Source organism: Odontesthes bonariensis, chromosome 6 (genome assembly GCF_027942865.1).
Source record: "Odontesthes bonariensis isolate fOdoBon6 chromosome 6, fOdoBon6.hap1, whole genome shotgun sequence".
In the NCBI taxonomy this organism is placed as follows: Eukaryota; Metazoa; Chordata; class Actinopteri; order Atheriniformes; family Atherinopsidae; genus Odontesthes; species Odontesthes bonariensis.
The window spans coordinates 22,002,773-22,028,128 of NC_134511.1; the positions used below are offsets into that span (position 1 = coordinate 22,002,773).

Here is a 25,356-nt window from a genome sequence, read left to right on the forward strand (position 1 = left end):
CTGTTTTTATCTTTTACTGGAAGAGATGTAACCAACTGCATTTCTGAGACGAGCAACTCTTCTGCCAACAGAATAACACACATGCTGTCAAACTGTTTTCATGGAAATTGTTATTTTTTTATACAAGCTTTCTTAAGTAATTCAGTTTTAAATTGGCTTAAAATGACAACAGAAAACCAAACATGTTAAGTAGGAATCCTGGGGATACTGGTTGGTTACCTTCATAGCAACATGTGGTTTCTCAAGCTCATTATGAAACGTTCTAATACATATACAGCCCTCATAATTACTTCACATGACTGCATGCAGGCAGAAAGAGCAAGCAAAATACCAAATCAGATCATTTTTAATTCATCCATAAACTTTATTTTTATACAGATATATTCAATACATGTTCAAAGAAAAGCCAAAGTATCTAACCGATTCAAACACGAGTCATCAGTAAGAAAAGTTTTGAAAAGGCCATATTAACTGGAACCGAGGGCTTACAGCAAGTGTGATCTTTCTTACCAATCTTACAGCAGTCCCTAGACGAAGACCATAAAAAAGTTCTCCTTAAAGCCAGACACTATTTCGCTGCTCCGCTCCAGATCAGAGCAGGCAAGTCTCTCCCCATCGCAACATTTACACACATTATCAAACCTCTTACGGGTTACATAGTATTTCCAGGCATAAAAAAATAAACTATAGCTCACCATATTTTCTTTATTTATTTTTTTCTTTTTGCGCAAAACAGACTTTTTTTTCTTTCTTTCGATCAAGTATTTTACAGTTCAGACAAACACCTTTTATGAAACTTTATTATCTTTGTAATCCCCTGACGAGCTGTGCAAACAATGGGAGGATAATGATAAATTAACCACCGCTTCTGCCGGAGCCATACATCCACCTGCAGCACTCACTCACAAAAACCCAGGATATCAAAACAGTTTCCCTCTGGAGTCATTTACAATCACAAACAAAAACTGTTCACTTTCGTGTAATGTTTGACCAAATGGATGGATTTTTGGAAAGATTCCGAGGAGGAAATTGTCCTTTGAGAGCGTTTATGGGCTGGCGTGGACCACCAAGATGCTTGGCAAAAACACGCGCACACACACACACAAAGTAAGACCCCAAAAGCACAGCTCAACAAACATGATGTGCAAATATACTGATTGTGCGAACGAGGGTTCAAAAGGCTTTAAAAGGTCTGGTCGTCGTTACAGGATTCGGTCCAGTGGCCAAAGGCCTCACAGATGTCGCAGTAGGGCCGCTCGTCGCTCTTATTGCCGTGGTAGGTGGTGTGTGGAGGAGAATCGGGCATCTGCATCTGTGTGGGACAGTCCTCTGTGTCGTGAAGATCGAAGCAGTCGCAGATGTCGCAGAACACTCTTGGCGGAAGCTTCTTCTTCACGGGTTGCTTATCGTGGCTGCAAAGGGAAGGAGCAGTTCTGTGAGAAATATATATATATATATATATATATATATATATATATATATATATATATATATATATATACACATACATACATACATACATACATATATACACACACATACATACATACACACACATACATACATACATACATACATACATTCAGAAAAAAGAAAAAGAAGCTGCTTTGAATGCAACTTACTCATCATAGTTATCCAGTTCACTTGGATTATTTCCATTGAGAGCAGAAGCTGCCATTGTCTCCAATTTGTCTTTAAGTTCCTTGTTCTTCCTCTGGAGGTCAACAATGACCGAATTCAGGAACTCAATCTGTAATGGAGACATAACTGTAGCATCAATCCTGCCATTGGTGAATAATCATCTATTATCCACCAAACAAATATTCTCACATTATACTTGTTTTTAAAAAAAAATACACTGGGTTTTCTGTTGAAGGTTTTTTGCATTATTATATACGAGGCTTTGTGGCCTCAGGACACAGTTTTTACTTCTAAATACTGCTGCCAGACACACCCCTCCAAAATGATCCCAATCTTGATTAAAGTGGTGGATTATCAGCCCAAGAGAAATCAAAGCTTGAAATAAGTCACAAGAGGAGTCAACAAAATACCCCAGCTTATGAGTCTGATCTGATGACTGCTTCCAAGTTAACAGGGAATTTTATCAGAGTCGAGCGACTGTTTGAGTCATTAAAAGTTCAAGTTTGATTCATCTTCGGATGACAGTTTCTAGTTTTCATACTACATGAGACACAAGAGCCACAGTGAAAAAAACATGCACAAGTGAAGCTGATGAAAAACATGAACAAACCGCTGCCTGATGGTTGTGTAGCATTGCCAACATCAGAAACAGGGCAGAGGAGAAGAGTTGAATTTATTAGAAAGAGGAGGGGGAGAAAAAAATGAAATCTCAATTAGGACCCGTCCTCTGCCTGACAACACACTCATGCCATCACAGACACAGATAATACAGTATAACGTTTTAGAATAAGCAGCGGAGGTCCGAGGAGGTCAGAGGGTCACGCCATCATCCCACGAGCGTGAATGAAATGCTGCTCAGTGGCGAGAGGATTAAGCTGTGACTCTGATCCGTGGGGGAGATCAGTGCTGTCTGTAAGACTTCAAATGATTGAGTCCGATGTGCATTCAATGCAATTTCAAATCAGTTCAGGCCCATTTGACCCTCTGTAAAACATTATACTGTAACATGAGTCCACTCTAAAATACAGAGTCTTCCAGTAGTATTCGAGTAATTAGTCCAGAGTCGTTCAAAATTCACATTCACAACATTCAGTAAGACGGTCTCCATACGACTGCCACAAAATAAAATGTAACGTAAATGTAATGAGACCAAATTATTGTCAGAAGACTCAACGGGCAGGGTAGGAAAGCATCGTTACACTGAATGTATACGAGGCAATTAAACAGGATGAACTAAAATAAAGACCACACCATTTGTAACATTAAGGATCAGTGCACCAGTACACACCTGACTCTCCGCAGTCTCCTTATCCTCCCTCATTTGGTCCAGAATGACATCACCTGGAAAAAAAGAAAAAGAAGTAAACCAGATTAGTTGTTCTTCAGCACAAAAATGACAGATTGGTGCTACCAGATGTATCAGTCGTGGGTTCTGAGGTAATTCCAGTGTTACCCGAGGACTCGTCGATGCCGTCACGCCCAGCAGCCAGTTCCTTCTCCAGTCTCTGAAGGCGCTCCTGCAGATGAGCTTTGTCCTGCTCCAAGGCCTGCGTGGCACTTTGCAGCGTCTTAACTGAGGCACTTTCTCCACGCAGCACAGCCAGCTGTAAAGAAATCAACCCGTCCTTATGACTAGGGGACAAACACCTTGTTTCTTTTAACAATAGGATGGCAGTTGATGGCACTAATACAAGAACCAATTCAAAGTGTGTTCGTCGATATGTATGTAGTCTTTGAAAATTCACAGTGCAGATCTAAGTTTTAGGTCATGAAAGTATCTCAGATGTAATCGGACTCCACAGACACAAGAGAAGTGGGTCAGTAGGTCTGCACCAGCAACGGTGGTTATCTGCTCAATAACTTCAAAGTTAAACGAGTTCCTTGAACTCTACTTGATCTAGAGGTGACATCCTGTTACAAATGCGTCTTAACGGTCAATTTAGCCTCTCAGATAAGGCAATGGCGTAAAAAGCACGTGGGATTCAACAGCTACTGAAGGTAGGTCTTTAAATGAGCTCAGAGTTCCTGAGGCTGCATGACATCACGGGGTGACTCCATGGACTGATTGTCCTTAATCAACTTCGTGCACCACATACTTCAGAGCTCCGCATAAATAATCAGCTGTGACTACAGATCAATATAAAAACTGCAGATTCGTTCCTACCTCGCTCTTCAGATTGTCCACCTGCTGGTCCTTTTCTGAGATTAAGGCACTGTTTTTATGGATGGCCTGTTGGAGGGTTGCCTTCTCCTTCTTCAACTGCTCCTTCAAAGTGCTTTCACTGTTTGAAACACAATACCAGCTAAATGTCAGAGGGACAAGATGCAATCACTGCAGGGGCAGGGGTTGGGAGTTCAAACTATAAACCTCAGCTTTTGGGCCACTACAGGGCCATTTGGTGAAAATTTGGCTCTGTGTTTAATGAACACAACAGCTGCATAAAAAAAGATGAGGAACTGAGACCCCATCGGTCAAGCAGGTGAGTTATGATGTAATGTGTCTGACGTGGGACTGGTCACTACATTCTTAGCGTGACATGGTGAGGACGAACAAGACAGAATATATCAAAAGGCATCAAGTACCTGAAGGCATTGTTTGGCAAGCTTTGAAGGAAAAAGAACAGCGTGATACACCATCCATTTAATCAAGAATGTGGTGCCAAGCAGGTGAAAACAGGCTTTACAGAAAATCAAGATACTTTTGCTGAATATGCCATGACAAAATATCTGGATTTAAAAAAAAAAAAAAAAGAAAAGAAAAAAATTTATCCTCTTACCTTTGCTTCAACTCTTCCAGCTCTTTTCTGAGTTTCATGCGCTCATCCTTTAGCTGGAAATAAACATCAAATTCAAACGTGGACTATTGATCAAAGTTGGAATATATGCATGTTTTTTTTTAGTTTTTTTTTTTACACCCAAGTCTCTCACCTTTCCAAGGTCACTCTGGCCTTTGTGACTGTCATCAAGCTCCTGGCTCAGCCTGCCGTTCTCCTCTTGCAGCGTCTGCAGCGACTGCGACTTCACAGAAACCGCTTCTTTTAGCTCCTCGCTGATTAGAGAAAATAAAATCACTTAAGAAAATGTAGCACTTACTGTGGACGAAATATTAGCTTGTAGAGAAGTCCTTTGCCAATATCTGTTGCTTTACTTATTCCAATTGTATCATACCCCCCAGACTCAAATCTGACAGATTTCTGTTAGATTAGCAGCCCAAGCTAAGGATGCACTTACATTTCTTGGCGTAGACTCTTGCTCCTCTCTGTTTCAGTGCAAAGCTGCTCTTTGGATACATTGAGATCTCCTTGGTACCTGGAATTCTCTTTCGTCAGCGTTTCCAGCTAAAACAAGAATCGCACATGTTCAACACTACCAGAAAGTCACAACACGGAAGTCACTTTGTGGCGTTTCTCTCATATATAACGCTACTGCTTGATGACAGAGGCCACTTTCCTCATCACTTCCTCTGCCAGGACCCATCTCTCACCTGTGTCTGCATTTCCTGCTTGGAGCTCTGGAGCTCCTCCAGCAAAGTCTGGGCTTCGTTCTTCTCCTTCATCAAAACTGCGTTAGCTTTGTTCAGCTGCTCAAAAGCCTGTGCAGTCTTGCCAGAGGCCTCTGTAGCCTAAACAGAGCAGCAGGACATTTGTTAAGATCAACAGTTTGACGGTTAGAAAAAAAGTTGAAATAGTTGATCGAGATCACTGAACGCTGATGTCGGTCATTTGATGAAACTACACCAATGGCCGCTGTCTTACAATATTACATCAATTACTGACATGCTTTTGATTCACGACACAAAAGATTAACAGAATTATCCAAATATCAGTACACAATCATTTCTGGTATAATCCGGTTGACAATTAACGTGAATATTGCAATAAGGAGAGAGGGAGTTAGCGCGTGCTATAAGATCATGTCTCTACAACCTGTGGCCTCAGAACGGACACTGAAAACCAATTTACCTGTGTGACAAGTCAGAGAAGTCCAACCAATTAAAACAGGGCATTCCTTTGCAGGCAGTTTGTTAAGACTTCGTTTGACCCGTGTCACCCTGATTAATTTCGCCTCGCATTGTATCGCGTTATAAGCCCACAGGCAAAGGCTGGGAGTTAAGGGTATTACAGAGCGATTAGTAAGAGGAAGATGAAAGTTAAGACACAAAAATAAAAGGAAGACAAACCAGCGGGCATGCAGTGAGAGGGTGATAGAGCCCCAGCCACAATAAAGTGTGTGAGTCAGGGATTGCTACTGGAGGAGAAATACCTCAAGCTGCTTAGAAATGGCTTTTTTTAGTTGGGACTCGAGCTCCCTGACTTGCTGGGTGGCTTCATCCCTCTCCGCCTGCATGGCATCCTTCTGAGCGGTGAGACGTGAGGCGCTGGAGGAAATTTCTTCTTTCAAACCAGCAGAAGCCGACGCCTCTTCGAGCGCACTCTTGCATCGTTTTTCTAAAACTTCTTTCTCGGTTTGCCGTGCGCCGACATCGGCCTCCAGCCGTTTCGTGCTCGCGTGCAAACGCTCCACTTCTTCGAGAAGTCTCGACCGTTCGGTGAGCCAATTTTCTTGGTTTGAGCGGAGGGAGGACATCTCCTGCTCCAGGTCAGACTGGCGAGCTGAGAGCTCCTCCTTTGCAGCGGTCAGGGAAGTCATCAGTTTGTCCATCTCCTCAAGCTTTGACGATAGCTGTTCTTTATCTTCTGTCAATCGATGATTTTCTTGCTCTCGCTGCTTCAGTTGTGATTTCAAAGCCTCCATGTCCGCCATGAAGGAGCTCTTTTGTTCATCAGCATTCTTAAGGTTGGAGGAAATCTCTTTATTTTCTTGTGTAACTTTGGATAACGTTTTCTGCAAATCCTCAATTTGTTTGGAAAGACCATCTTTGTCGGAGACAACTTTATTTCGTTCACTAGATTCAGCTAGTAGCTGGGTCTCAAGAAGGTGCTTGGCCTGCGACTCGGATTCAAACTGATTTTTTAACTCCAGCACTCCCTGAAGAAGGACCTGATTCTCTTTCTCCAAAGACTGAGCTTTTTGGTCAAGCTCAATCTGCAGGGAGTGAAGGTGCCGATTATCTTTTGTTAAATTATCCACCTGTCGAGCGAGCTCTAAATTAGACTTTTCCAAATCCAGCTTTAGTTTACTGTGCTCTTCAAAAAGTTCAGCTTTGGCCTCTTCCAGAGTTTTGATATCAGACAAATGTTTCTGCAGTTCATTCTGTAGATCAGCCTTTTCCCGTTTCAAAGTGGTCATCTGAGCTTCAAAGGCGTCTTTCTGGCGTTTGGTTTCTTCGAGCACTGCCGTTAGACGAGTCTTGTCTTGATTTAGGTCATCATTACTTCGGTTGTAACCATCCAATTGGTCTCTCGTTGTTCGTATGTCACTAACTAGTTTGTCGCGTTCAAGAGAAAGAGCATTTTTCTCAGAAATGGCCTTTGCGTGCTTCTCTTCTAACTCCCCCTTCTCCTCAACCAAACGCTCATAACCCATTTTCTTTTGCTCCAGAGCCGAGTCCAGGCTCATCTTTTCTTTTCGTAAGTCATGTAGAGCCATCTCAGTTTCAGAATTCTGAAGGCGCAGCGCTTTTTTCTCTTGCTCAGAAGAGGACAACGCTTCATTCAATTTCTCGTTAGACTGATTCAGTTGTTCTTTTGAGACTTGAAGCTTCTCTCGAACGTCTTGCAGCTCTCTGAGCAGCTCCTCCTTGTCGTTGGAGACTTTTCTTTGGACTGAAAGCAGGTCCTCTTTCTCCTGGAGAAGGTGAAGCCTTTCAGAATCAGTCACTTGACTGCTCGTCTTGAACTCCTCCAGCATCTGGGTCAGGCTCATTTTGGAGGCTCTGAGCTCTTCACATTCACGGACGTAGCTCTCCACGTCTTTCTTCGTTAGACTGAGCTTGTTCTGAAGCTCCTGCTTCTCCGTCTCAAGCTTGTTTTTGTCCCGTGCATTCGCGCTGATTTCAGAGGACATCTCTGCCTTCTCTTTTGTCAGTGTTTCCGTCAGGGCCTGGAGTTGGGTATTCCTCATTGTGAGATCCTCTTTTTCTAAGTTCAACGAGTTAAGTTTTGCCTGCAGCTCGGCATTCTTGGCGTCGAGAGATTTTTTGGCACTTCTAGTAGCATCTCTCTCCAATATCAGATTATCCCGCTCACATGTGAGCTTTGTCTTGTTTTCATTGAGGTCCTCTTCAAGCTGGTTCCTCTCTTTGCAGACCTTTTCATAATCCTCAAGTAGCTGCTTTTTCTTACCCTCAATTTGCTGGATATCCTGCTGATACTTGAAGGCGCAGTCATTCTTCTCTGCATATTGTCTTTGAAGCTCCTCAATTTGGGCCAAGTATTCACCTTTACCATGCTGGAGTTCTTTGTTTTCAGCCTGTGCTTCCTGATGAAGCCGTTTGAGCTTATCCACTTCTTTCTGCACTAAAATCCTCTCTTCATCTGTCCGCTTGTTATTGGCGAGTAATTCCTCTTGATGTTTTAAAAGCTGATCTCTGCTTATCAGCAGCTCTTCGTTCTGGACTGAAAGCTCCTTGTAGCTAATCTCAAGGGCAGAGAGCTTATTCTGCATCTCTGAAAGTTGTTTCTCCAGTTGGTCTTTCTCAGCTTTAACGTCCTCGTTTCCCTTACACATATTTTCCAGGTCTCGACTCTGCTTTTCCAGTTTTTTGGACAAATGTTCAACATCATGCTTGTAGGAGTCAAGTTCAGCAGAAAGACACTGGGAAAATAAAGATGAAAGAAAAAAAAGGAGGGGGATGTATATCCAGGGTAAAGCATGAATGAATACAAAATAAACCAACCAGATATGGAGATCAGTGATGTGCAAATGAAAAGGTTAAGCTGCAGAAGCATTAAAAAAAATGCCAAAAGAATACACCAGAGCTTACAACACCAGTTTGTTTTTCAAGGTGGAACATTTTCACTTCAGCCCTCACTCGGTACTTCAAATAACTCAAGTGAACACAACGCGGCGGCAGGCTGTCAGTGTATGACCTCCAGATCACTAGAAGCATCGATACAGAGCACGTATTTACTCTGCATACTGTGCAATGTAAAGGCCAGTGTTACCAGTGAAAATGCTCCACTGAAAAAGCAGGCTAATGAACAATGCCAGGAGGTAGAAGGTAAATCCAAAGCTAAACACACAGCTCAGTGGATTCAGAATATATCCAAACCCACTCACTCTTTTGCACACCCTAATATGCAGCTTTGGGTCCCAACTGATCGCCACTTGGTTAATTCATGAAAGGGTGGGTTGTGGTCATTCTGTGGGACTCGCTGACTTTGACCGAATCGTTTCTAATCGCTGAATGTTGTGCTCCTGCATCTTGAGGTTTAGGAACTCAAAAGTTCAAAACAAATCTGTAGGATTATTAAATTAAGCAAAACCTTCTGAAACTTTTTAACTGTCATTATGTCTGGTTCTGGGCTGGAGACTGCTCTGGACACCCTAAATAATGGAAGCGACACCCCCTCTACTAATAATAGAAATATTATTTGCACAATTAATAAAGATCAGTAGAGAAGGTCCTTCCTGCCTACAGCAATTGGTTTATAAAACAACTTGGTTCCAGAAGGACGAACTATACCTTTAATCCGAAACACAACATTTATCTCCTTTACTTTTGATCAATTTTTCTTGATGATTCTTCTAATATCACTGCAGCGTGATGACTTCGCTTTGAGGAGTAATAAAGTATCCTATTATAACTATTTTCCCTTGTCTTTGAAGTCTGAGGAGTGCAGACTGAATGGATCTGAACAGTTTCTGAATCCATTAAAAGGGGAACAATGATTCGATGAATCTGACGAACTAAAAATGGACCTAAATGCTGCCAATTGCATAATTATGCACATTTTCCAATAGCCATAAATTGTCTAGAAATACATTCTCTACATCTTTAAATCCGGTTTAACCCTCTTAGCTTCTGCGTAGCGGAAACAACCAACGGTGAGCTGGTTACTGGTGTTTATGTAAGGGGGAATGAAAAAAACCTGTGCAAATAATATAAGACAGTATTCAAGGGGGCAAATGTTGACAACATACGTTAATCACTGCTGCTAAATGAACCTAAAACATTCAGTTGCATGTAGTCTCCCATTATGTTTTGTAAACCTCGCTTTCAGACGCTCAGGTGTTAAAACTGTTTTTATTTCTGCTTAATAAAAATAAATATTTTGGAGATTTTAACATTTAGTGTCTCAAATTTTCCTTCACAACTTTAGATAATGATAAAACGTAAATATAGAACATTGAAGAGCCTTTTCTAACTTTAAATATGTTACCAGCGATTATGTAAAACAAGTAGTAAGCCCCTGAGTTTGTGCTTACCTGAGCTTGTTCCTTGTATGGCTGCAGCTCTGAAACGGTCTTCTCCAACTCTTGGGTTTTCTCTTTAGAGGAGGACAGCTCCTGCTTCAACTTGTCAACCTGAGTCTGCAGCTCCTCAAGTTGCTTCACATGGAGCTCCGAGGCCTGAGAGAGGGATTTCTCTTGTGTGGCCTTCAGCTCTTCAACAGACGTATCTCTCTGTTTAACAGTCTTTTCCTGGGGAAAGGGGAGAAAAGGAGAAGTCAATAATAGAGCATTTTAGCATTCATCTACTTCTTTTGCCTCTCTCACACATGCACTAAAGTTCTGACATTTTCCAGAGATGTTCCAGGGTGACGTGTGAAAAAGCAAATGTCAACATTCGCTCTAAACTTCTTCCAGAGATTTTCTTGCCAGTTTCGCAATTAAACGACCATGAGATCGCAACGTGAAGCAAAGTCTGAACGTAACAGCTGATCTTCATGAGCTTTTTACAGCTAGCACACATTTGTGTACACTCACTCCTTCGTGCTCTTTTGCTGACTTTTATGTGACTTTCTATTGCTATTGTGGATATGTTCAAATAAGTGTGGTAAAACAGCCATCAGGGGAGCCTCATATTCCATTCTCCACAGGCTGTAAACAATACAGAGGGACTTCCTTCTGCTGTGAAAACGATGTGCGAACTGTGGGAAAAGTCTGCATATTCTCCTGGAAATCGCAGAGAAAGCTGCTCTATTTAGAAAAAGTTTCAAACTTCAAAAATGCAACTGGAGCCATCAGCAAAATTGAAAAGGCAACATCCATGACATTATGTAAGAAATGCATGCATAGTATGAAGCTGAGATATACAACTAAGAAACTTGGTGGATCAGACAATCCTGTAATACCACATTGCACCACTAGATGGGACCTCAGTCACCACAGTGTCTAGTTGGTCCTGGAGCCAAAAGAAAAAGAGGAGGAAGCAGTAGCAAGTGTGAACGGGCAAACTGCCAGCTAACAGAGGACAGAGACCGGTCGAAGTTAAAAACACAGAATTAGAACAATATCAGAAACTCCTGGCAAGCGAACATTACCTTCGCCCCCCACCCCAAAAGAAAGCTTTTGGGTATTCCAGGAATGGAAGCTTTTCTTCTGGACTGGTTCGTATAAAGCTTGTGTAGTTAATGTTGTGAATGCAGCTTAACTGTAGCTGCAACTTCTCTCAGCTGATTCCACTATGTTTGGTATGTGTGAATTACCATAGAGGAACAGTGGTGGGTTAACAAGGACTTATTTGTTCAGCTATAAGGAAGAACCAATATGTGAAAAGGGCTACAGCGTTTATATGGTTGCTAACCACATTTGTGCTAAAAATCTAGCTAATATTGTAATGCAAATTGTACATGTGTGAAGGTAAAGGCTGCGTTATTGTGTCCGGCTCGCATCAGCCCGAGGATGGATGTCGATTTTCACATACTTTTGTTGGCATCTGAAAATACTGACCAAGGTAGAAATCTTCTCCTGAAGACTACTTATTTGAGTCTGATGAGCATCTCTGGTTTCTTTCAACTCCTGCTGTTTGCTTGACTGTTCAAGCTGGAGTTGTTCGTTTAAGTTTGCCACCTTCTCCTTCTCTTCTGCAAGCTGATTCTGTTGCTCCTCAAGCCTCCTGTGGAAATACGATAAAGAGGAGGACGTGAAGGGACAGGTTAGATAACCAAAAAGTGAATGTACTAGAGCATGGAATAAAACAAAAACAAGTCATTTGTATATTGCTTACAATATATTACAGTGAAATATGTATCAAGTAAGACATAAGAAGGAAATAATCATCCGTGGTACCTTTCTTTCTGAATGAGATCCTCGTTCATTTTTGTCAGTTGTACTGAACTATCACCAGATGCCTTCATCATGTCTGAAATATCATTTTCCAGTTTGGTTTTGTCCTTTAAAAGCTGCTCAAGCTTTTCATCCGCAGCCCTCAGCCTCCTCTCCATCCCTGATCAAAAACAAGATGAGACCGGTCATAGGGTTCAGACCTTTTTCATAAAGCGAGGAATGAAAACTCCAATGGAAAGCAATCGTGCAAGTTTGTCAGAGGATATTCGGCACAGAACAGTACGGTTCTAAGGTGCTCACCAGCAAACTGACTTCTCAGAGACTCAGACTCTGTGGATAAGGACGTGCACTGCTCTTCCTTTACAGTAAGCTTCTCGAGTGTTTCTGCAGAAGAAAAAAAAAAAAAAAGTTTTTATTCCAAGAAAAACAAACAAAAATCATTTAAAAAAAATGCCGACCAGAAGAAGTGGAGGTTAAACGGTTTGAATGGCTCAGAAAAGAGTGATTAAATCACCAACCTTGCAAAGTTTTGGATGATTTACTGAGCTCCTCTGTGCTTTCTGCAAACTGTTGCTTCTGTAGAAAATAACAAACAAACAAAAACAATACAGTTAAATTCAAGGTATATTTATTAAGATGACTTTATAGTTCAGTTCTGAAACAAAGAAGGAGCTGAAATCAGCTCCGTAGAGATTTACTTGTATATACCAGTTTAAATATATCAGTAAGTCATTGGAAGTAACATGAAATTGCAGCTAGAAAATTTAAAACTCAAAGACAAGATTGAAATAATTGGAATAAATGAATGCAGTAATGAGAGCACTGAACAAGTAAAAGATCAGTGCCTTAAATCTGAAGGGGGAATTCTTATGTATCTAAACAGTAGGCCATCAAGCTCACCAGGCCTCCGAGTTCTTGTTCCATGGTGTCCTTGAGCTGCTTTGCAGTGGTCAGACTCTGCTGTAAAGAGGTTACTTCCTGCTGTTTATCTTCCAGCTGGGAGCTCAACTCACTGACCTGCAGCAGATGACAAGTTAATAAAAACAAATAGAATGTCCTATAATAGAATAGAAGAATAGAAAAATACTTTATTTATCCCCCAATGGGGGAAATTCAAATTCGTCAAGTAGCTCAACATTTTTTTTTAAATATTTACAATGACTGAATTAACAACAATAAAACAACAATAATAATACTACTACTAACTAAATAATAATAAATGAGCAAGTAATAAGAAACTGACAGACAAAATAACTACATTAGGCTAAAATGTGTTATAAAATTAAAAGAGTAGGTCAAAAAAGGGTACAAGAACCCACCTTGGCACCCTGGTTGTCTCCTTGGCTCTGTACCTCCTGTAACTGACTCTTGACAGCTGCTAGCTCCTGGTTACTTTGAGCTAACTGGCCGCGTAGAGCCTCCATTTCTGCCATCTGCTCTTTGGTTTCTTTGTCCTTGTCTTGGGTCTGTTGTGCCAGATTTGCCTCCTTGTCTTCAAGCTCCTTAACCCTAATTTCCGCAGTGTGAAGCTTTCCAAGAACATCCTCCATTTCCACAAGGTGCTGCTCCTCTGCTTTTTCAACACTGGACCGTAGCGACTCCTCAAGTTGCTCCTTGTCTTCAGTCAAAGACACCAGCTGTGCCTTGAGCGCCTTCATCTCTCGAGTCCAAGCTGAGGAGTCGGCTTCATGTTTGGCGGCAGCCTCCTCTAGAGCTAAACTGTGCTCCAACTTGAGCTTTTCTAGCGCACTTTTGGTTTCTACAAGCTCCTCTGTCTGCGCACCGGCACCTTTGCTGAAGGTCACTTTCAGCTCCTCCATGGCTTGCTGTTGAGAGGCAATGGCAGACTCGAGCTTGGAACGCCAAAGCTCAACAGTGTCGGCGTTCTCCTTCTCAGCCTGGCTTAAGCGCATCTGCAACTGTTCTTTGTCACCCGAAAGCTTCACCGATGTGGTCTGAAGCTGAGCGAGGGCCTCACTGTGGATTTTCTCTTGAGCTTCAAGCTTCTCTTTGTGTTTCCCCACCTCTTCTTGCCATTTAGCTTCTTGAGATGCCAACTGATCCCTCAGAGAGTTTATCTCCTCCAGTAGCGGAGAAAGAGTGGAGTCTGAGTCCTCGGAGCTCTGCTGGATGCCGATACGCAGCTGCAGGTCAGCTACTTCTCTTGTTCGCAGTGAAAGGTCCCTCTCAAGCTCCATAATGCGGGACCTTTCTGACACAGTGGCGACCTTCAAAAGTAGAGATCTTGCATTTTAAAAAAATAGTTAAGCATTATGTACTATCAATAATGCATTAATAGATTCTAAATCATTTAACAGTTACTGAACAAATTATTCGTAAAGTGAACTAACACATAAAAATAATAAAAAATAAACCTCTGTTTTCTAATAAACAAAGGTAAAAAACCCCCAACAACTTTGATTTAAAAAAAAAAAAAAAAAAAGGCATTACATTGACCTCTTGTGGTTATAAAGGGGCATGGTCCATCTACAACTGACTATTATTTAGTAAAGATACGAATCTATTGCATATTCTAATCCTCTAAAACATACAACTCCTTTTCCTGCTTCAACATACTTTTCAGTTTTGTTACGACAAGTGAATAATTTGATCAAAAACATTTTCATGAAAGAATTGTTAAAGAAAATATAAGATACGGCCTTATCATCACAAGACGATATGAACTACGCAGTATTTTATTTTTCACTTATACCCCTTATGACTGTGATACCATGGAGGGACACCAGGATGTAAAGTCTGGGAGGTGGAGCTGGTTTTAGACTAGAAAAACGCAGGGGACACCAAATAAGCAGGACAAATGGATGCCAGGAAGGACTGGGGAAGTAAAACATAGGACAACTAAGAAAATGATTACAAAGGGGGAAGATTGTCTGTCTGGTTAAGCAGCGATACCAGTAATGCATGAGTGAGTTCAGGTTGGGTAACCTATTGGAAAATATTAGGAGAGCTGTCGCACTAGATTCTAGTTTTGACGTTTTAAAAAAGAAAGAAAGAAAATTACGTGTTTCAATGTGTCATAATTTAGAGTAAATCAATTGAAATTTGAGATAAGTTGAGATGCTATCTCACTGCAAAGATCTCACTTTGAGCTGAATGATTTAGCCATTTAAATTAAGCTAATCTATACATTATAAGTCCATTATTCAATTCATATCGTTTTTGAAAGAGGAAGACCTATTTTTCTCGCGTGAAATTGAAAAAACACATGTGTAAGGTACAGCCACCACAAGCCCAAGCCCCTGATTGGCCCCTCTTGGTGGACCGTGCAATTTTTTTGGCCTCTGTACCTTGCTCAGGCCCTTTCCCAATGCAGCACACCCCAGAGCAGAATTCATTACCCTAGCGTCTTCTAACTCTCTTTGGAGTTTCTCAGCTTTGGTCTTTTCAAAGAGCAGGCTCTGTTCAAGCTCCTTAATGTGGGCATGCTCCAGTCTGGTCTGCGTCTGTTAGTAAACAAGGGGGAGAGGAAGAGAACACACCAGTGCCACCATCACATGCCAGCCCAACGCAGACAGAGAGGGAGGGAGACAGGAGAGATTCGTGAGTGCGTCTGTGTCTTTGTGTAGGAGTATTTGAAAGGTTGGGGAAAAGGTGCTGGTTGAATGTGGTGAGTGGAAGAAAAGAGGAAATGAGAAGACATCTACATGCAGACATTTTGGACGGAGCCATATAGATCTGCAAATGGGGATATTGGTGAACGAGGGGTGGGAATAACAAGACAAGCAGCAAAAAGAGTGGGACATGTACAGTTATCATGGGTGTGCAGGATGAGTATGTAGATGAGGGCAGTTTGAGAGGAACCATGCAGAACTGACACCTGGTGAACAAAGCACACTGACTGTTATGATGCAGAGAAAATTGGATCACGTGTGTCAAACCAGCACATAAATCAGGTTTAACGGCTTCACCATAGCACAGAGAGAAAGTACTGCTGGTATCTCTTGGTATTACTGGATAACACAAAGGTAGTGCATTACATTATAAAAAGGTTATCCAATGCTGCAAATGAGGTATACTGGTTTAACCAATTCAAGGCATCTTTTTGGATTTTTTTCCATCTTGGTTTCGCACCGATAAGCTAATGAAACCTATACCATTATCAACACCTACGCTGCTTTCTCTCTTTGGTGATGAGGCCATTGCTGAGACTGTATTTTATAAGAAACCACCAGTTATCAGACCGGCATGTGAAAGACTTGTGACTAATCTATCATAAATCAATCAATTACACAGAAAAATGTCGTACTCTAGAAACGCTTGAAAGCATTCTTGCTATTGCGTACAATAAGTTCAGTCGGTTTTTTTGAAGACTCATAGATGCATTTCTTTGCATAATTTGTGCTTTTAGTCACATAGAATAACCATTACATAATAGCTCTAGACAACAGATATGTGGAGCATCTCAGGTCTTCTTTAGACACAATCTGAAATCTACTTATCTGATACATCACACTCAAACAATTGTAATAAGTAAGATGGGTGTGATTAAGAAACTTAAAAAAAAAAAAAAAAAACATTTTTGACTAACTCATTTCTTTGGGTATCTTCAATGTAAAAACTTGTCTTTGTAGTGCATATAATCTATAGCGTAGCCTGGCAATCAACCATTGCATAAACATTACATTGGAATTTTTTGCTTTAAGTGTTATTCCCATTTTAGCTGTCGTGGGAAGACTGAATTCAGGTCTGTGGCTGGGTAGTGGAATGACAGGGGAGCATCTCCAGTGGTTTCATGCTGAGCACTGGACCAACATGAAAGACGAGGACGAGAGGGAAGAACATGTAATCAGATCACATCACTGAACAGGGAGGCACTGAGAGTTACAGTTGAACATTAGTACAACTTTCAACAGCCTCAGGTTAAAGCATGATTTAGTTTGGCCTGTTTACTTTGTTTATCCGTCTTATTTCAAGCTGCATGCATTTTTAATCTAGTCACAGCTGTGCATGGGTAATAAACAGTTAGAGTTAAAGCAAAAGAAAAAGAAAAAGAAAAAGAAAAAAAGGGGGGTTTTCCAACCCTTTAGCTCTCATAATAAAAAAATATTTTTGAGCTTGGATGCCTTCGGGGTAACTGAGATGGTCCCCTTTGCAGCACTGTGGAATAAATGGATTATTTGATCAGATATTAATTCAAGATACCCCAAGGCTCCAGAGGTTTGCATATCAGAACTTCATCATAACTTGGGATGTAAACACGACACACAAAAATAAGAGCAGAGAGAGACTCCTGTTTTAAGTTACCATTAAAAAAAACAAAAAAAAAAAACATTTAAATCCAAGTAATGATCATTTAAAAAAAAATCACTTGGATGAAAAAGCAAAACCTTTCGTAATTCAAAAATCTCAAAAGATGAATAGAAAATTCTAACTTATTAAAGCTGCAGTCGGCAGGTTTTCAAAATTGCGAGTCTAAAGTCGGAAAATTCGAACTGATACAACTTTCAGGTCCCTCCCCCAATCTCTAACAAGCTCCGAATCGCCCCCCAAACCCCTCCCCCTCTGTGGACGAGGTTGTGCACGTGAGTTCACACCAGTGTGAGAGCACACAAGCTGGGGCAGACTCACGCTCAGCAGCGTGTGCACAAGCTGTGATTGACAGGTAGGATTCCTCCACTCTAACTTGATTGGTTAAAAACAGCCGGGAGCGCTCGGTTTTTGCAAGCATGATTACAGGCTTCAGAGGGAGCTATAGATTTCGTTATTTTTCCTAAACAGCCTATTTAATATTCTACTTCCAGAATCCCATGACAGTTCAAGCTAATATGACTAAAAAAAAGTTGCCGACCGCAGCTTTAAGGGCTATCAAACCTGTTTAACTGTTTTTTGTACTTTTACATTAAATCCATCACTTGGTAGCACTACACAGGTTAAGTGACTTTATCGAACCTGTTTCTGTATTTAATCCTGGTCAAAGTCTTCATCGTAGAGTGCATTTGATAGTACATAACCCAATTCCAAATGAAGCCGGCCTCAAACTGTCCACATAAACTCAGCCGCAGAAAGATAATGCAAATGACACCTCCATAAATTTGACTGTAGCTCTGTGACAAGGGATGATTTCAATCAAGTTCAATTGGCAGTGGATGTACACTAATGGAAAAAAGGCTGAGGCAAAAAGAAAATTCAAGTCAGTTATTATGGAAGCAGACTAAGGTTCATCTAAAACTGGATGCGGGCCGATTGGAGCATGTGCTGCATCTTAACTAATGTTAAAATTCTGAACCAGTGAGACAACTTTCAAACTAAATATTCCTGCTATGTTTTCATTTGATGAAAATAGCCATGTTACACTGTTACTTGCAGAGGTATGGATCTGTGTTGTAGATTTACCTCCAGGTCTCCTTTGGTAATGCAAGCTTCCTCCACACGAAACTGAAGATCTTCAACCCTCCTATTTAACAGAAAAAAAAAAAAAATAGGGGGATTTACAAAGTCTATAGAAATGCAGGCGCGTAATGACAGCAGGCTTTTTTCTCTCTAAAAACTGAGCCCCTTTATATCAGAAACAACTAATCTTAACATACTGTCCTGGGTAAATGTATGTATTTGTCTGCATGATTCGTACCTGCGCTCTTCCTCCAGTTGATTCAGCAGATCCACCTTCTCTTTGTCCGCAGCTTCTACCAAGGCACGCAGCTGATCCATTTTTGCTTCCATCTTCAAAAGGAAGTTATGGTTAAGGTTGCAGAAACTCTACCTCCGACAATATTTTTAAATCAGTAATAGGCTGACCTGCTCCTGATCATCCCTGAGCAGGTTCATTTCTTGTGCCATCTCTCCAGCATGGCTCGTGGCCTTGGCAACCTCAGCTCTTTCCATATCCCTCTCAGCCATTAGCTGCTCAATGTGCTGTTGCTTCTCTTTCAGTGCCTCTTGCAGGGCCGTAGTGCCTGAAATCTTTCGATTATACCTCGACGACGTCTCTGTTAGCTGTACAAACATGGTAACGGTAGCACGGTCAGACTGCTGCGTGAGCACAGCACAAAACAGATGTATAACTTCACAATATGGTTGTCACTGAGTGTGTTCATGTCTCACCAGGCCTGTTCGGCTTGGCTTCGCACTAACAGAAGATGCCACTGAGCTCATGGTACTGATGGATGAGGCACTCGGGCTTCTCTTCAGCCCCGATGGTGTGGCCACTACTTTCCGAACGGTTGTTTTTGCTTTAGCTGGCGTTGTGGAAGGGAAGCCGATGCGTGTGACTTTGTGAACTGGAGCAAATAAGCCATACTTGGGCTGGCACTGAAAATATCTGAGGACAGATTATAGAATCATAATCAATCATAATAACAAAAGTGTACAATAATAGAAGGTTTGTGGTAGACACAGACACTAACTTTGCTTTTACTTATTCACAAATTGCTTGTACCTGGTGCCTGCCACTGCCCCATCATTCTTTCCTAAAGGTTCATCTAGTTCCACACCGCACCACTCGCCTTTGGCAAAATCTGTTTCTCCAAGGAAACGTACCACTCCAGCCTTTGTACCACCCACCTGAGAAGGAAACACCAAACATTAGCCCACACCTAATCCTCTAAAGAGATAAAAGAGGTCTAAAAACTAATAAGCTTTGCCTGCTAACAAACGCTGAGTGAGATAATTTTTTAAAAGCAGCATAAAAAGATACGTGCACAGAATTGTGCCAAAATTGCTACATTCATAGACTAAATGTGTTTTCTCCCTTTCAATTATTTCAAAGTGCACAGCTACATGGTTATTGTGGGACTAAATTTGGCAGTAATGAGATTATTTCCTCTGCAGCCTCACTGGCATGAGCAATACTTCCTCTTAACATATTGTGCAGCACAGCCTTTAGGCTGAGGAGAGGGAATCTGTAAGGAGGCAGGAAGGTGCTCAGCAGCGTATAAGCAGGCCTACAGGACTGTGCACGGATGGTGATTGTAAGAAGAAGCACAGAGAAATAAAAGAAGTTTCATGTGTTAATTTCTCTTTACACCAAATAAAGAGAGGGGATCCAAGTGTCATGTGAATCTGAGTGGTACTGTTCATGATTTCATGGCCCTCCAGAGGTCTGTCACTTTGCTGAAATAGTCAGGGGAAAAGCAACATTTTTCTCTTTTAGGGTATTTTAAAAAAAAAAAAAATTACCAATACACGGTCGCCCATCTTCAGTTCCCTCTCCCCCTTCTTGACTGAACCACTCTCTGAGAGGTTGGAGACAGATTCGCTGTTGGTGCGTGCGAGGTTAGAGGATTGTGTGGTCGGTGTAGTGGAAGAAGCCTTCTTCGCTGCCGTGGCACTTGAGGACAAAGCCGATTTCGTGGCGGGTGTTTGCGAGGCCACACTTCCGACTGAAGGAGTGGGTGATGCGGCACGAGAGGGTGGTGCAGTCTGCGTTCCATTCGCCTCCCCCTCTGTGCGACACAACTTAGAAGGGCGAGTAAATATCCCTCGAAGGGCTTCGCACTGGAAATAGCGCACTCCTGCCACCGACCCGTCATTCTTCCCAATCGGCTCATCTAGGACGATCCCTGCCCACTGTCCTGGGGCAAACTGCGTCTCTCCTAGAAACTGTATGTAGCCAGGCTTGTTTCCATTCACCCACACTCGCTCCCCAACCTGAAAATCCTCCTCCTCATTCTTGCCATCTCCTCCACTGGCACCTGCAGCCGATTTGTCAGCCACAGGAACTTTAGCTGTGTTTAGAAAGAGAACACAGTTCATTAATGCAGTGAGATATTGACTTTATCAACACCAAGCAGATGCAAATTGTAAAACAAACAAAAAGAATGTATGGAGAAACACAGCATGTGTGAGGATGTTAAACAGAATATAAAATTAACTTGGTCCTTGCAGTATATCTGTCAACCACACAGCCCACAGTTAGAGGTTTAATGGCATAAACTACAACACCACGTGTCCACCAGAAGCTAAATGAGAAGAGATTCATACCTGTGCTTGGGTTTGTCTTGGGGGCTCCAGTACCAGGTGGCCTAGCTATTTTGCTAGGCACTTTGATCCCACTGGGCTTAGCTGTGCTCATATTTTCAACAGTGATCTGACCCACAAGGCCTGTGTCCGTCAGTGGGTACGAATTGACCCCAGACCATCAAAACACCGCCTCTGTGATCTCCAACAAAGTTGTCCTCACAGCACCAAAACTGATGGAGCAAGAAGAAAAAAAACAAAAAAAAGAAAAGAAAAAAAGAAAGAAAAGAAAAAAAGAAAAACCAGGAAAAGGGAGAAGGGAGAAAAGGGTGGTGCTTACAAAAAGAACCCTGTTAAGAGAGAGAAACAAGAAACACTAATTAACTTTTATACAAGTTTGCTCAGCTATATCTTTACAAAATACTTGATAGAACACATGACTGATCGACTTAATTTAGACTGATGTACAAGGAATTCATTTATGCAATAATAGTAGAACGTAAATTATTTATGCTTATAGATAGAACATACTTTCATGGAAATAGCAAACACAGATATCCCTGAAGCATACTACTGACTTTGCTTTTAAGACTCTGTTAACAGAGGCATTTTGTTTCTGTTATGACAACAAGATGCTCAGCACACACACGACGTCAGTTAGGTCTAAAAATATCCTGTCAAAGGCCAGCCGATATGCAGTCTATGGTACAGCTACCGTGAACTTCTGAATAGCTCACCATATGTGACTTTGATCAACAATACGCATATGTTCTCTCACCCAGTCTATCATTCTGCCAGCGAAAATCATGTACGGCTGCCCGACGGCTTTTCCAAAACAGGATTACTGCAGAAACACGACCACCACCAGCAGTAGCAGATTATCCTGTTTGTCAGATTACCACAACACAGACACAGATTGGCTGAACATTCTGCCTTCTACCTCTGCCGGTCGTTTACTTGACGCTATGACTTGCTGTGCAGCCATGATATTTCACACCAGGCATCACCTTCAAATACTGACTGGCTTTCAGGCTTTCAGGCCCATCTCCTCAGAAATCTGTGGCCCCCAAACCTTTTTCAGTGAGCGTCTTGCATCTCAACAACACAACCTCTCCAGAACAGGTGTGCAGAAACGCAAGATACCAAGTCCGATGCACCAGATGCAGTCACAGTCGATAAAGGCTAAACGCACACAAACAACCCTAAACAAGGATGAGCTGACTTAATAAATATCTAATGACGTACGGTGGCAAGGGTGCACATGTAGTTCTAAACAGCCAGGAACGTGAATGTTCATATAAACACATTTACATCATGATGACAGATTACAACCTTGTATTTATATTTATCAACCTTGTGATTAATCAAAACATAATTCATGATGCATGTTACTAAGATAGGTGTATTTGTTAAAAAGGTTTCTTAATTAATCTTCACTGGGAGGAGGCCCCGGGGGAGACCCAGGACACGTTGGAGAGACTATGTCTCTCGGCTGGCCTGGGAACGCCTCGGGGTACCCCCAGAAGAGCTGGAGGAAGTGGCCGGGGACAGGGACGTCTGGGTCTCTTTGCTCAAGCTGCTGCCCCCGCGACCCGATCCCCGGACCAGCGGAAGATAATTAATGGATGGATGGATGGTTTCTTAATTGATATATATTATAAAAAAATGGTGTAACTGGATTCAATGAACTGATTAAGTCCGTAAGTTCTGTAATTATCTTTCACACCTACTGGGTGAGAACAGGAGCTTACGCTATAGACAATAGTACATCAAAGGTACTATAAATAGCTATGATAATGTCCAGAAAAAATGTGTTTTACTCTACTCAGTCACTAGCACAAACATGATCTGCATATGCTTGGAGTAACATAAAGAAAAATAACAAGAAGGGGTTCTATGAAGCAGCTGCTTTAGAGTTGCTTTAGATATCCTTTCCTGCTTTAAAGGTCCTTCACTCCCGAATAAACTGTGAGGTCAATCAGCCAGGGATGCTTGACTTCACACGGCAGCAAGTTAACATAGGACTCGTTTGCCAGTCGCATACCTTTCATTCCTGAAAATGCCAAAGAGCTACAGCATGTTGGTCTGGCAAAACAAACTGAGAGGTGAACCTCTCGCGCTTCTTCCGAGACAACAGTCAGTAGAGAATGAAGGGTGGCCATCAGCGTACACAACCTACTTTGGAGGCAGTGTTCCAGTTTTCTCTTGATGTGCCATGAATGACACTCACTAATGCCCTCAGGTCAGAAGAAGACCAGAGAAAGAAACTACTTCCATGGCTAATACATGGTACAAGTCTATACCAAGAAAAATAAGCAAAGCACGATCTGCTGTATTTATTCATTCATTTTGCAAAAGTAAAAAAAGATCCCTTAAACTCTTTCATCGGCTTGATCAATATCTATTACATTAGAGCAAAAACATACTAATCTGTGAACAATCACGGTGGATGTTTTTAGCTCTGATTGGTAAGCTGATGCAGTCAACTAGACTTGATCCACTTACACTGAAAAATTCCCCAGCACAGTAATGTTAATCTTTTGCTACTGACCCTCAGTGTAATCTGTTGCTTGGGAGAAAGCCAAAGATCCATGCTCTGCACATGTTAAAAGAAATGAATACACAGGCGTATCAAAAAGTAAAATTCTTAACCAGACTTAAATTGAATCCCATGTAGCCTTGCTTTCATGTACCATCATGTAAATGGCAGTCTGCACAAAACAGAAGTGTGATTTCACCAAACTGCAGCAGCAGTATAATCAACTTCTGCTTTCATGAGAACAGAAGTGTGCATGCTGTTAAAGTAACGAACAGAAACATTATGGATTCATAATCCATGAATTCATCATTCTGAAGACTCAACCATCCAAAACAGGTTTAATGTTTTTAATTAACTCTCAATGATCTAAATCATATTAATACACAGCTTACTAGCTAGCTGACTGGAGGGTGGAAATCACCACACAAGCCAATGGGCTTCCAGTAGGTTAATATTAGCCTATGACTTAATGAATATGGAACCAAGTACAACAAGTCAAGCTGTGTCTGACTGGTCTACCTCCACAGTCCTGGGTGTTGATGTATACCTCTAAACTTCTGTGTCATACGAGGAGGGAGGGGATCATATGCCTGGTACAGGAAAGTCATAAATGGATTCCACCAAAGACATTTACATCTCTAAAAGTGCACATTGTCTTATGTAAGTCACTCTCCCCCTTGGTTTTGTCGTCACAAGGCCAACCCAAGTTATAGTTCTTCCTTACTGAGGAAACATCTGCCAGGATGATTATGTAGGCCCCTGCTGGCACTGCCGGAGAAGGTATAGAAAAGCAATGAGTCTCAAAGAGAAGCAGAAGGATCCTGTGTCCTCTTTTTGTGAATTAATCTGTTATAAAGTTGACAACCTCACTGTCTATATGCAGAAATAATACAGAAAACCTTACAGACAGGATATGGTGTATTCAACACTGTACTGTGCACCACACAGACACCAGTGTCAGATAAATCGCACTAATGTGTGAAGCGAGCAGATAGTAAAATGATCAGATTACCTCACCGACCTTAAAAAAATAGCTCCACACTGTAACATTCAAAGACTTATAGTATCAGGAACACAGGAGTGGAGCTGAAGAAATGCATTTCCAACAACACATCGAAGTCTTGGTTAACAGCCCAAACGAGCTAAGCTGATTTTCGTCTGAAACACAGAGGCTAAATCATAAAAGCCTAAGTCAAACGTTTAAACTGCAACACGATCAAATCCAGAGTAGCTGACATACAATGCGCTGTGTGATCAAGTTAGACTTATTGTCAACGATGTGGCCTGTCACCTCCGTCTGTAGCTAAAGCACTGAGGTCTGTCGATGAGGTGGCACATCTGGCAGGAATTTACCCTGCAATAAAATGCCATGTCTCCTAACTAGCCTTCCGACCTCGCTGAATTGTGCGTATTCGGTAAGACAATGGTGACAAATACAAAAAATTTAACTGTGTGCTAACCAATAACTGCCGCAAGCTTAGCGTCTGAGGCAAATTCCACAAGTCCGCAATGTCACCGACGTTCCAGCAGGGAGTAGTGCTGCTGTCACAAGTTGAGAGTCAGCGTTACAGATAGCTGGACTGGGTCACCTGTAGGGTTAGCCTGCTGTAATATGTGGCTGTACTGCGCAGTCCGTTGACCTGACTGTCACCCCCTCGGTTACACGAATCTCTGTCAGTAATCACGTTAAGAACAGACGTGATTAGTTGCTAAGTAACGTTAGCAGCGAGGCCTGAGCAGTACAGCGAGCCGGTGGTCAGAACCAACAGAGGGGTTGGTTAGCTAGTTAGCTCAACTTAACACCTTAAGTAACGTCTACACTAACCGTACAACTTTCTCCTGACGTTCATTTTCTTGTTTGTCAGCCGCAAACGAAATCTCAAGTACACGAAATCCCTGCGACCTCGGCGTGCGCTACAACTGACCTGATATGTTCCTGTACGAGCTCCGTCTTGTGAGGAGAAAGTGATCAAGCTAGCGAGCGGACTAAAAAACTGCTACTGCGCGATTCACTCACAGGCAAGTAGGCACAGCCCAGCGCACGAGCACGAGCCGCCTATCCAAGGGCCGACCAAAGATGCTCTGTTCTTCAAGATGGATCACTACGCCGCCGTTTGCAGAAAAAA

The 25,356-nt window shown here is 41.9% G+C and overlaps 1 protein-coding gene across 1 annotated transcript; it reads right to left on the bottom strand.

Moving 5' to 3' along the window:
• Positions 1 to 340: 340 nt before the first annotated feature.
• On the bottom strand, positions 341 to 25,263 carry clip1a (CAP-GLY domain containing linker protein 1a). Its single transcript, XM_075467896.1, has 26 exons — positions 25,156 to 25,263; positions 20,716 to 21,041; positions 19,912 to 20,459; positions 19,172 to 19,296; positions 18,838 to 19,054; positions 18,532 to 18,729; positions 18,365 to 18,456; positions 18,130 to 18,190; positions 15,135 to 15,239; positions 13,095 to 14,003; positions 12,676 to 12,792; positions 12,294 to 12,351; positions 12,076 to 12,159; positions 11,779 to 11,935; positions 11,440 to 11,605; positions 9,973 to 10,188; positions 5,905 to 8,358; positions 5,126 to 5,263; positions 4,873 to 4,979; positions 4,570 to 4,690; positions 4,419 to 4,471; positions 3,806 to 3,923; positions 3,095 to 3,245; positions 2,930 to 2,982; positions 1,623 to 1,750; positions 341 to 1,412 (listed from the first exon to the last, which is right to left on the bottom strand). The coding sequence occupies exons 2-26, from the start codon at positions 20,804 to 20,806 to the stop codon at positions 1,184 to 1,186; spliced, it is 6,696 nt and encodes a 2,231-aa protein (XP_075324011.1). The 5' UTR covers positions 20,807 to 21,041; positions 25,156 to 25,263; the 3' UTR covers positions 341 to 1,183.
• Between the last annotated feature and the right edge of the window lie 93 nt (positions 25,264 to 25,356).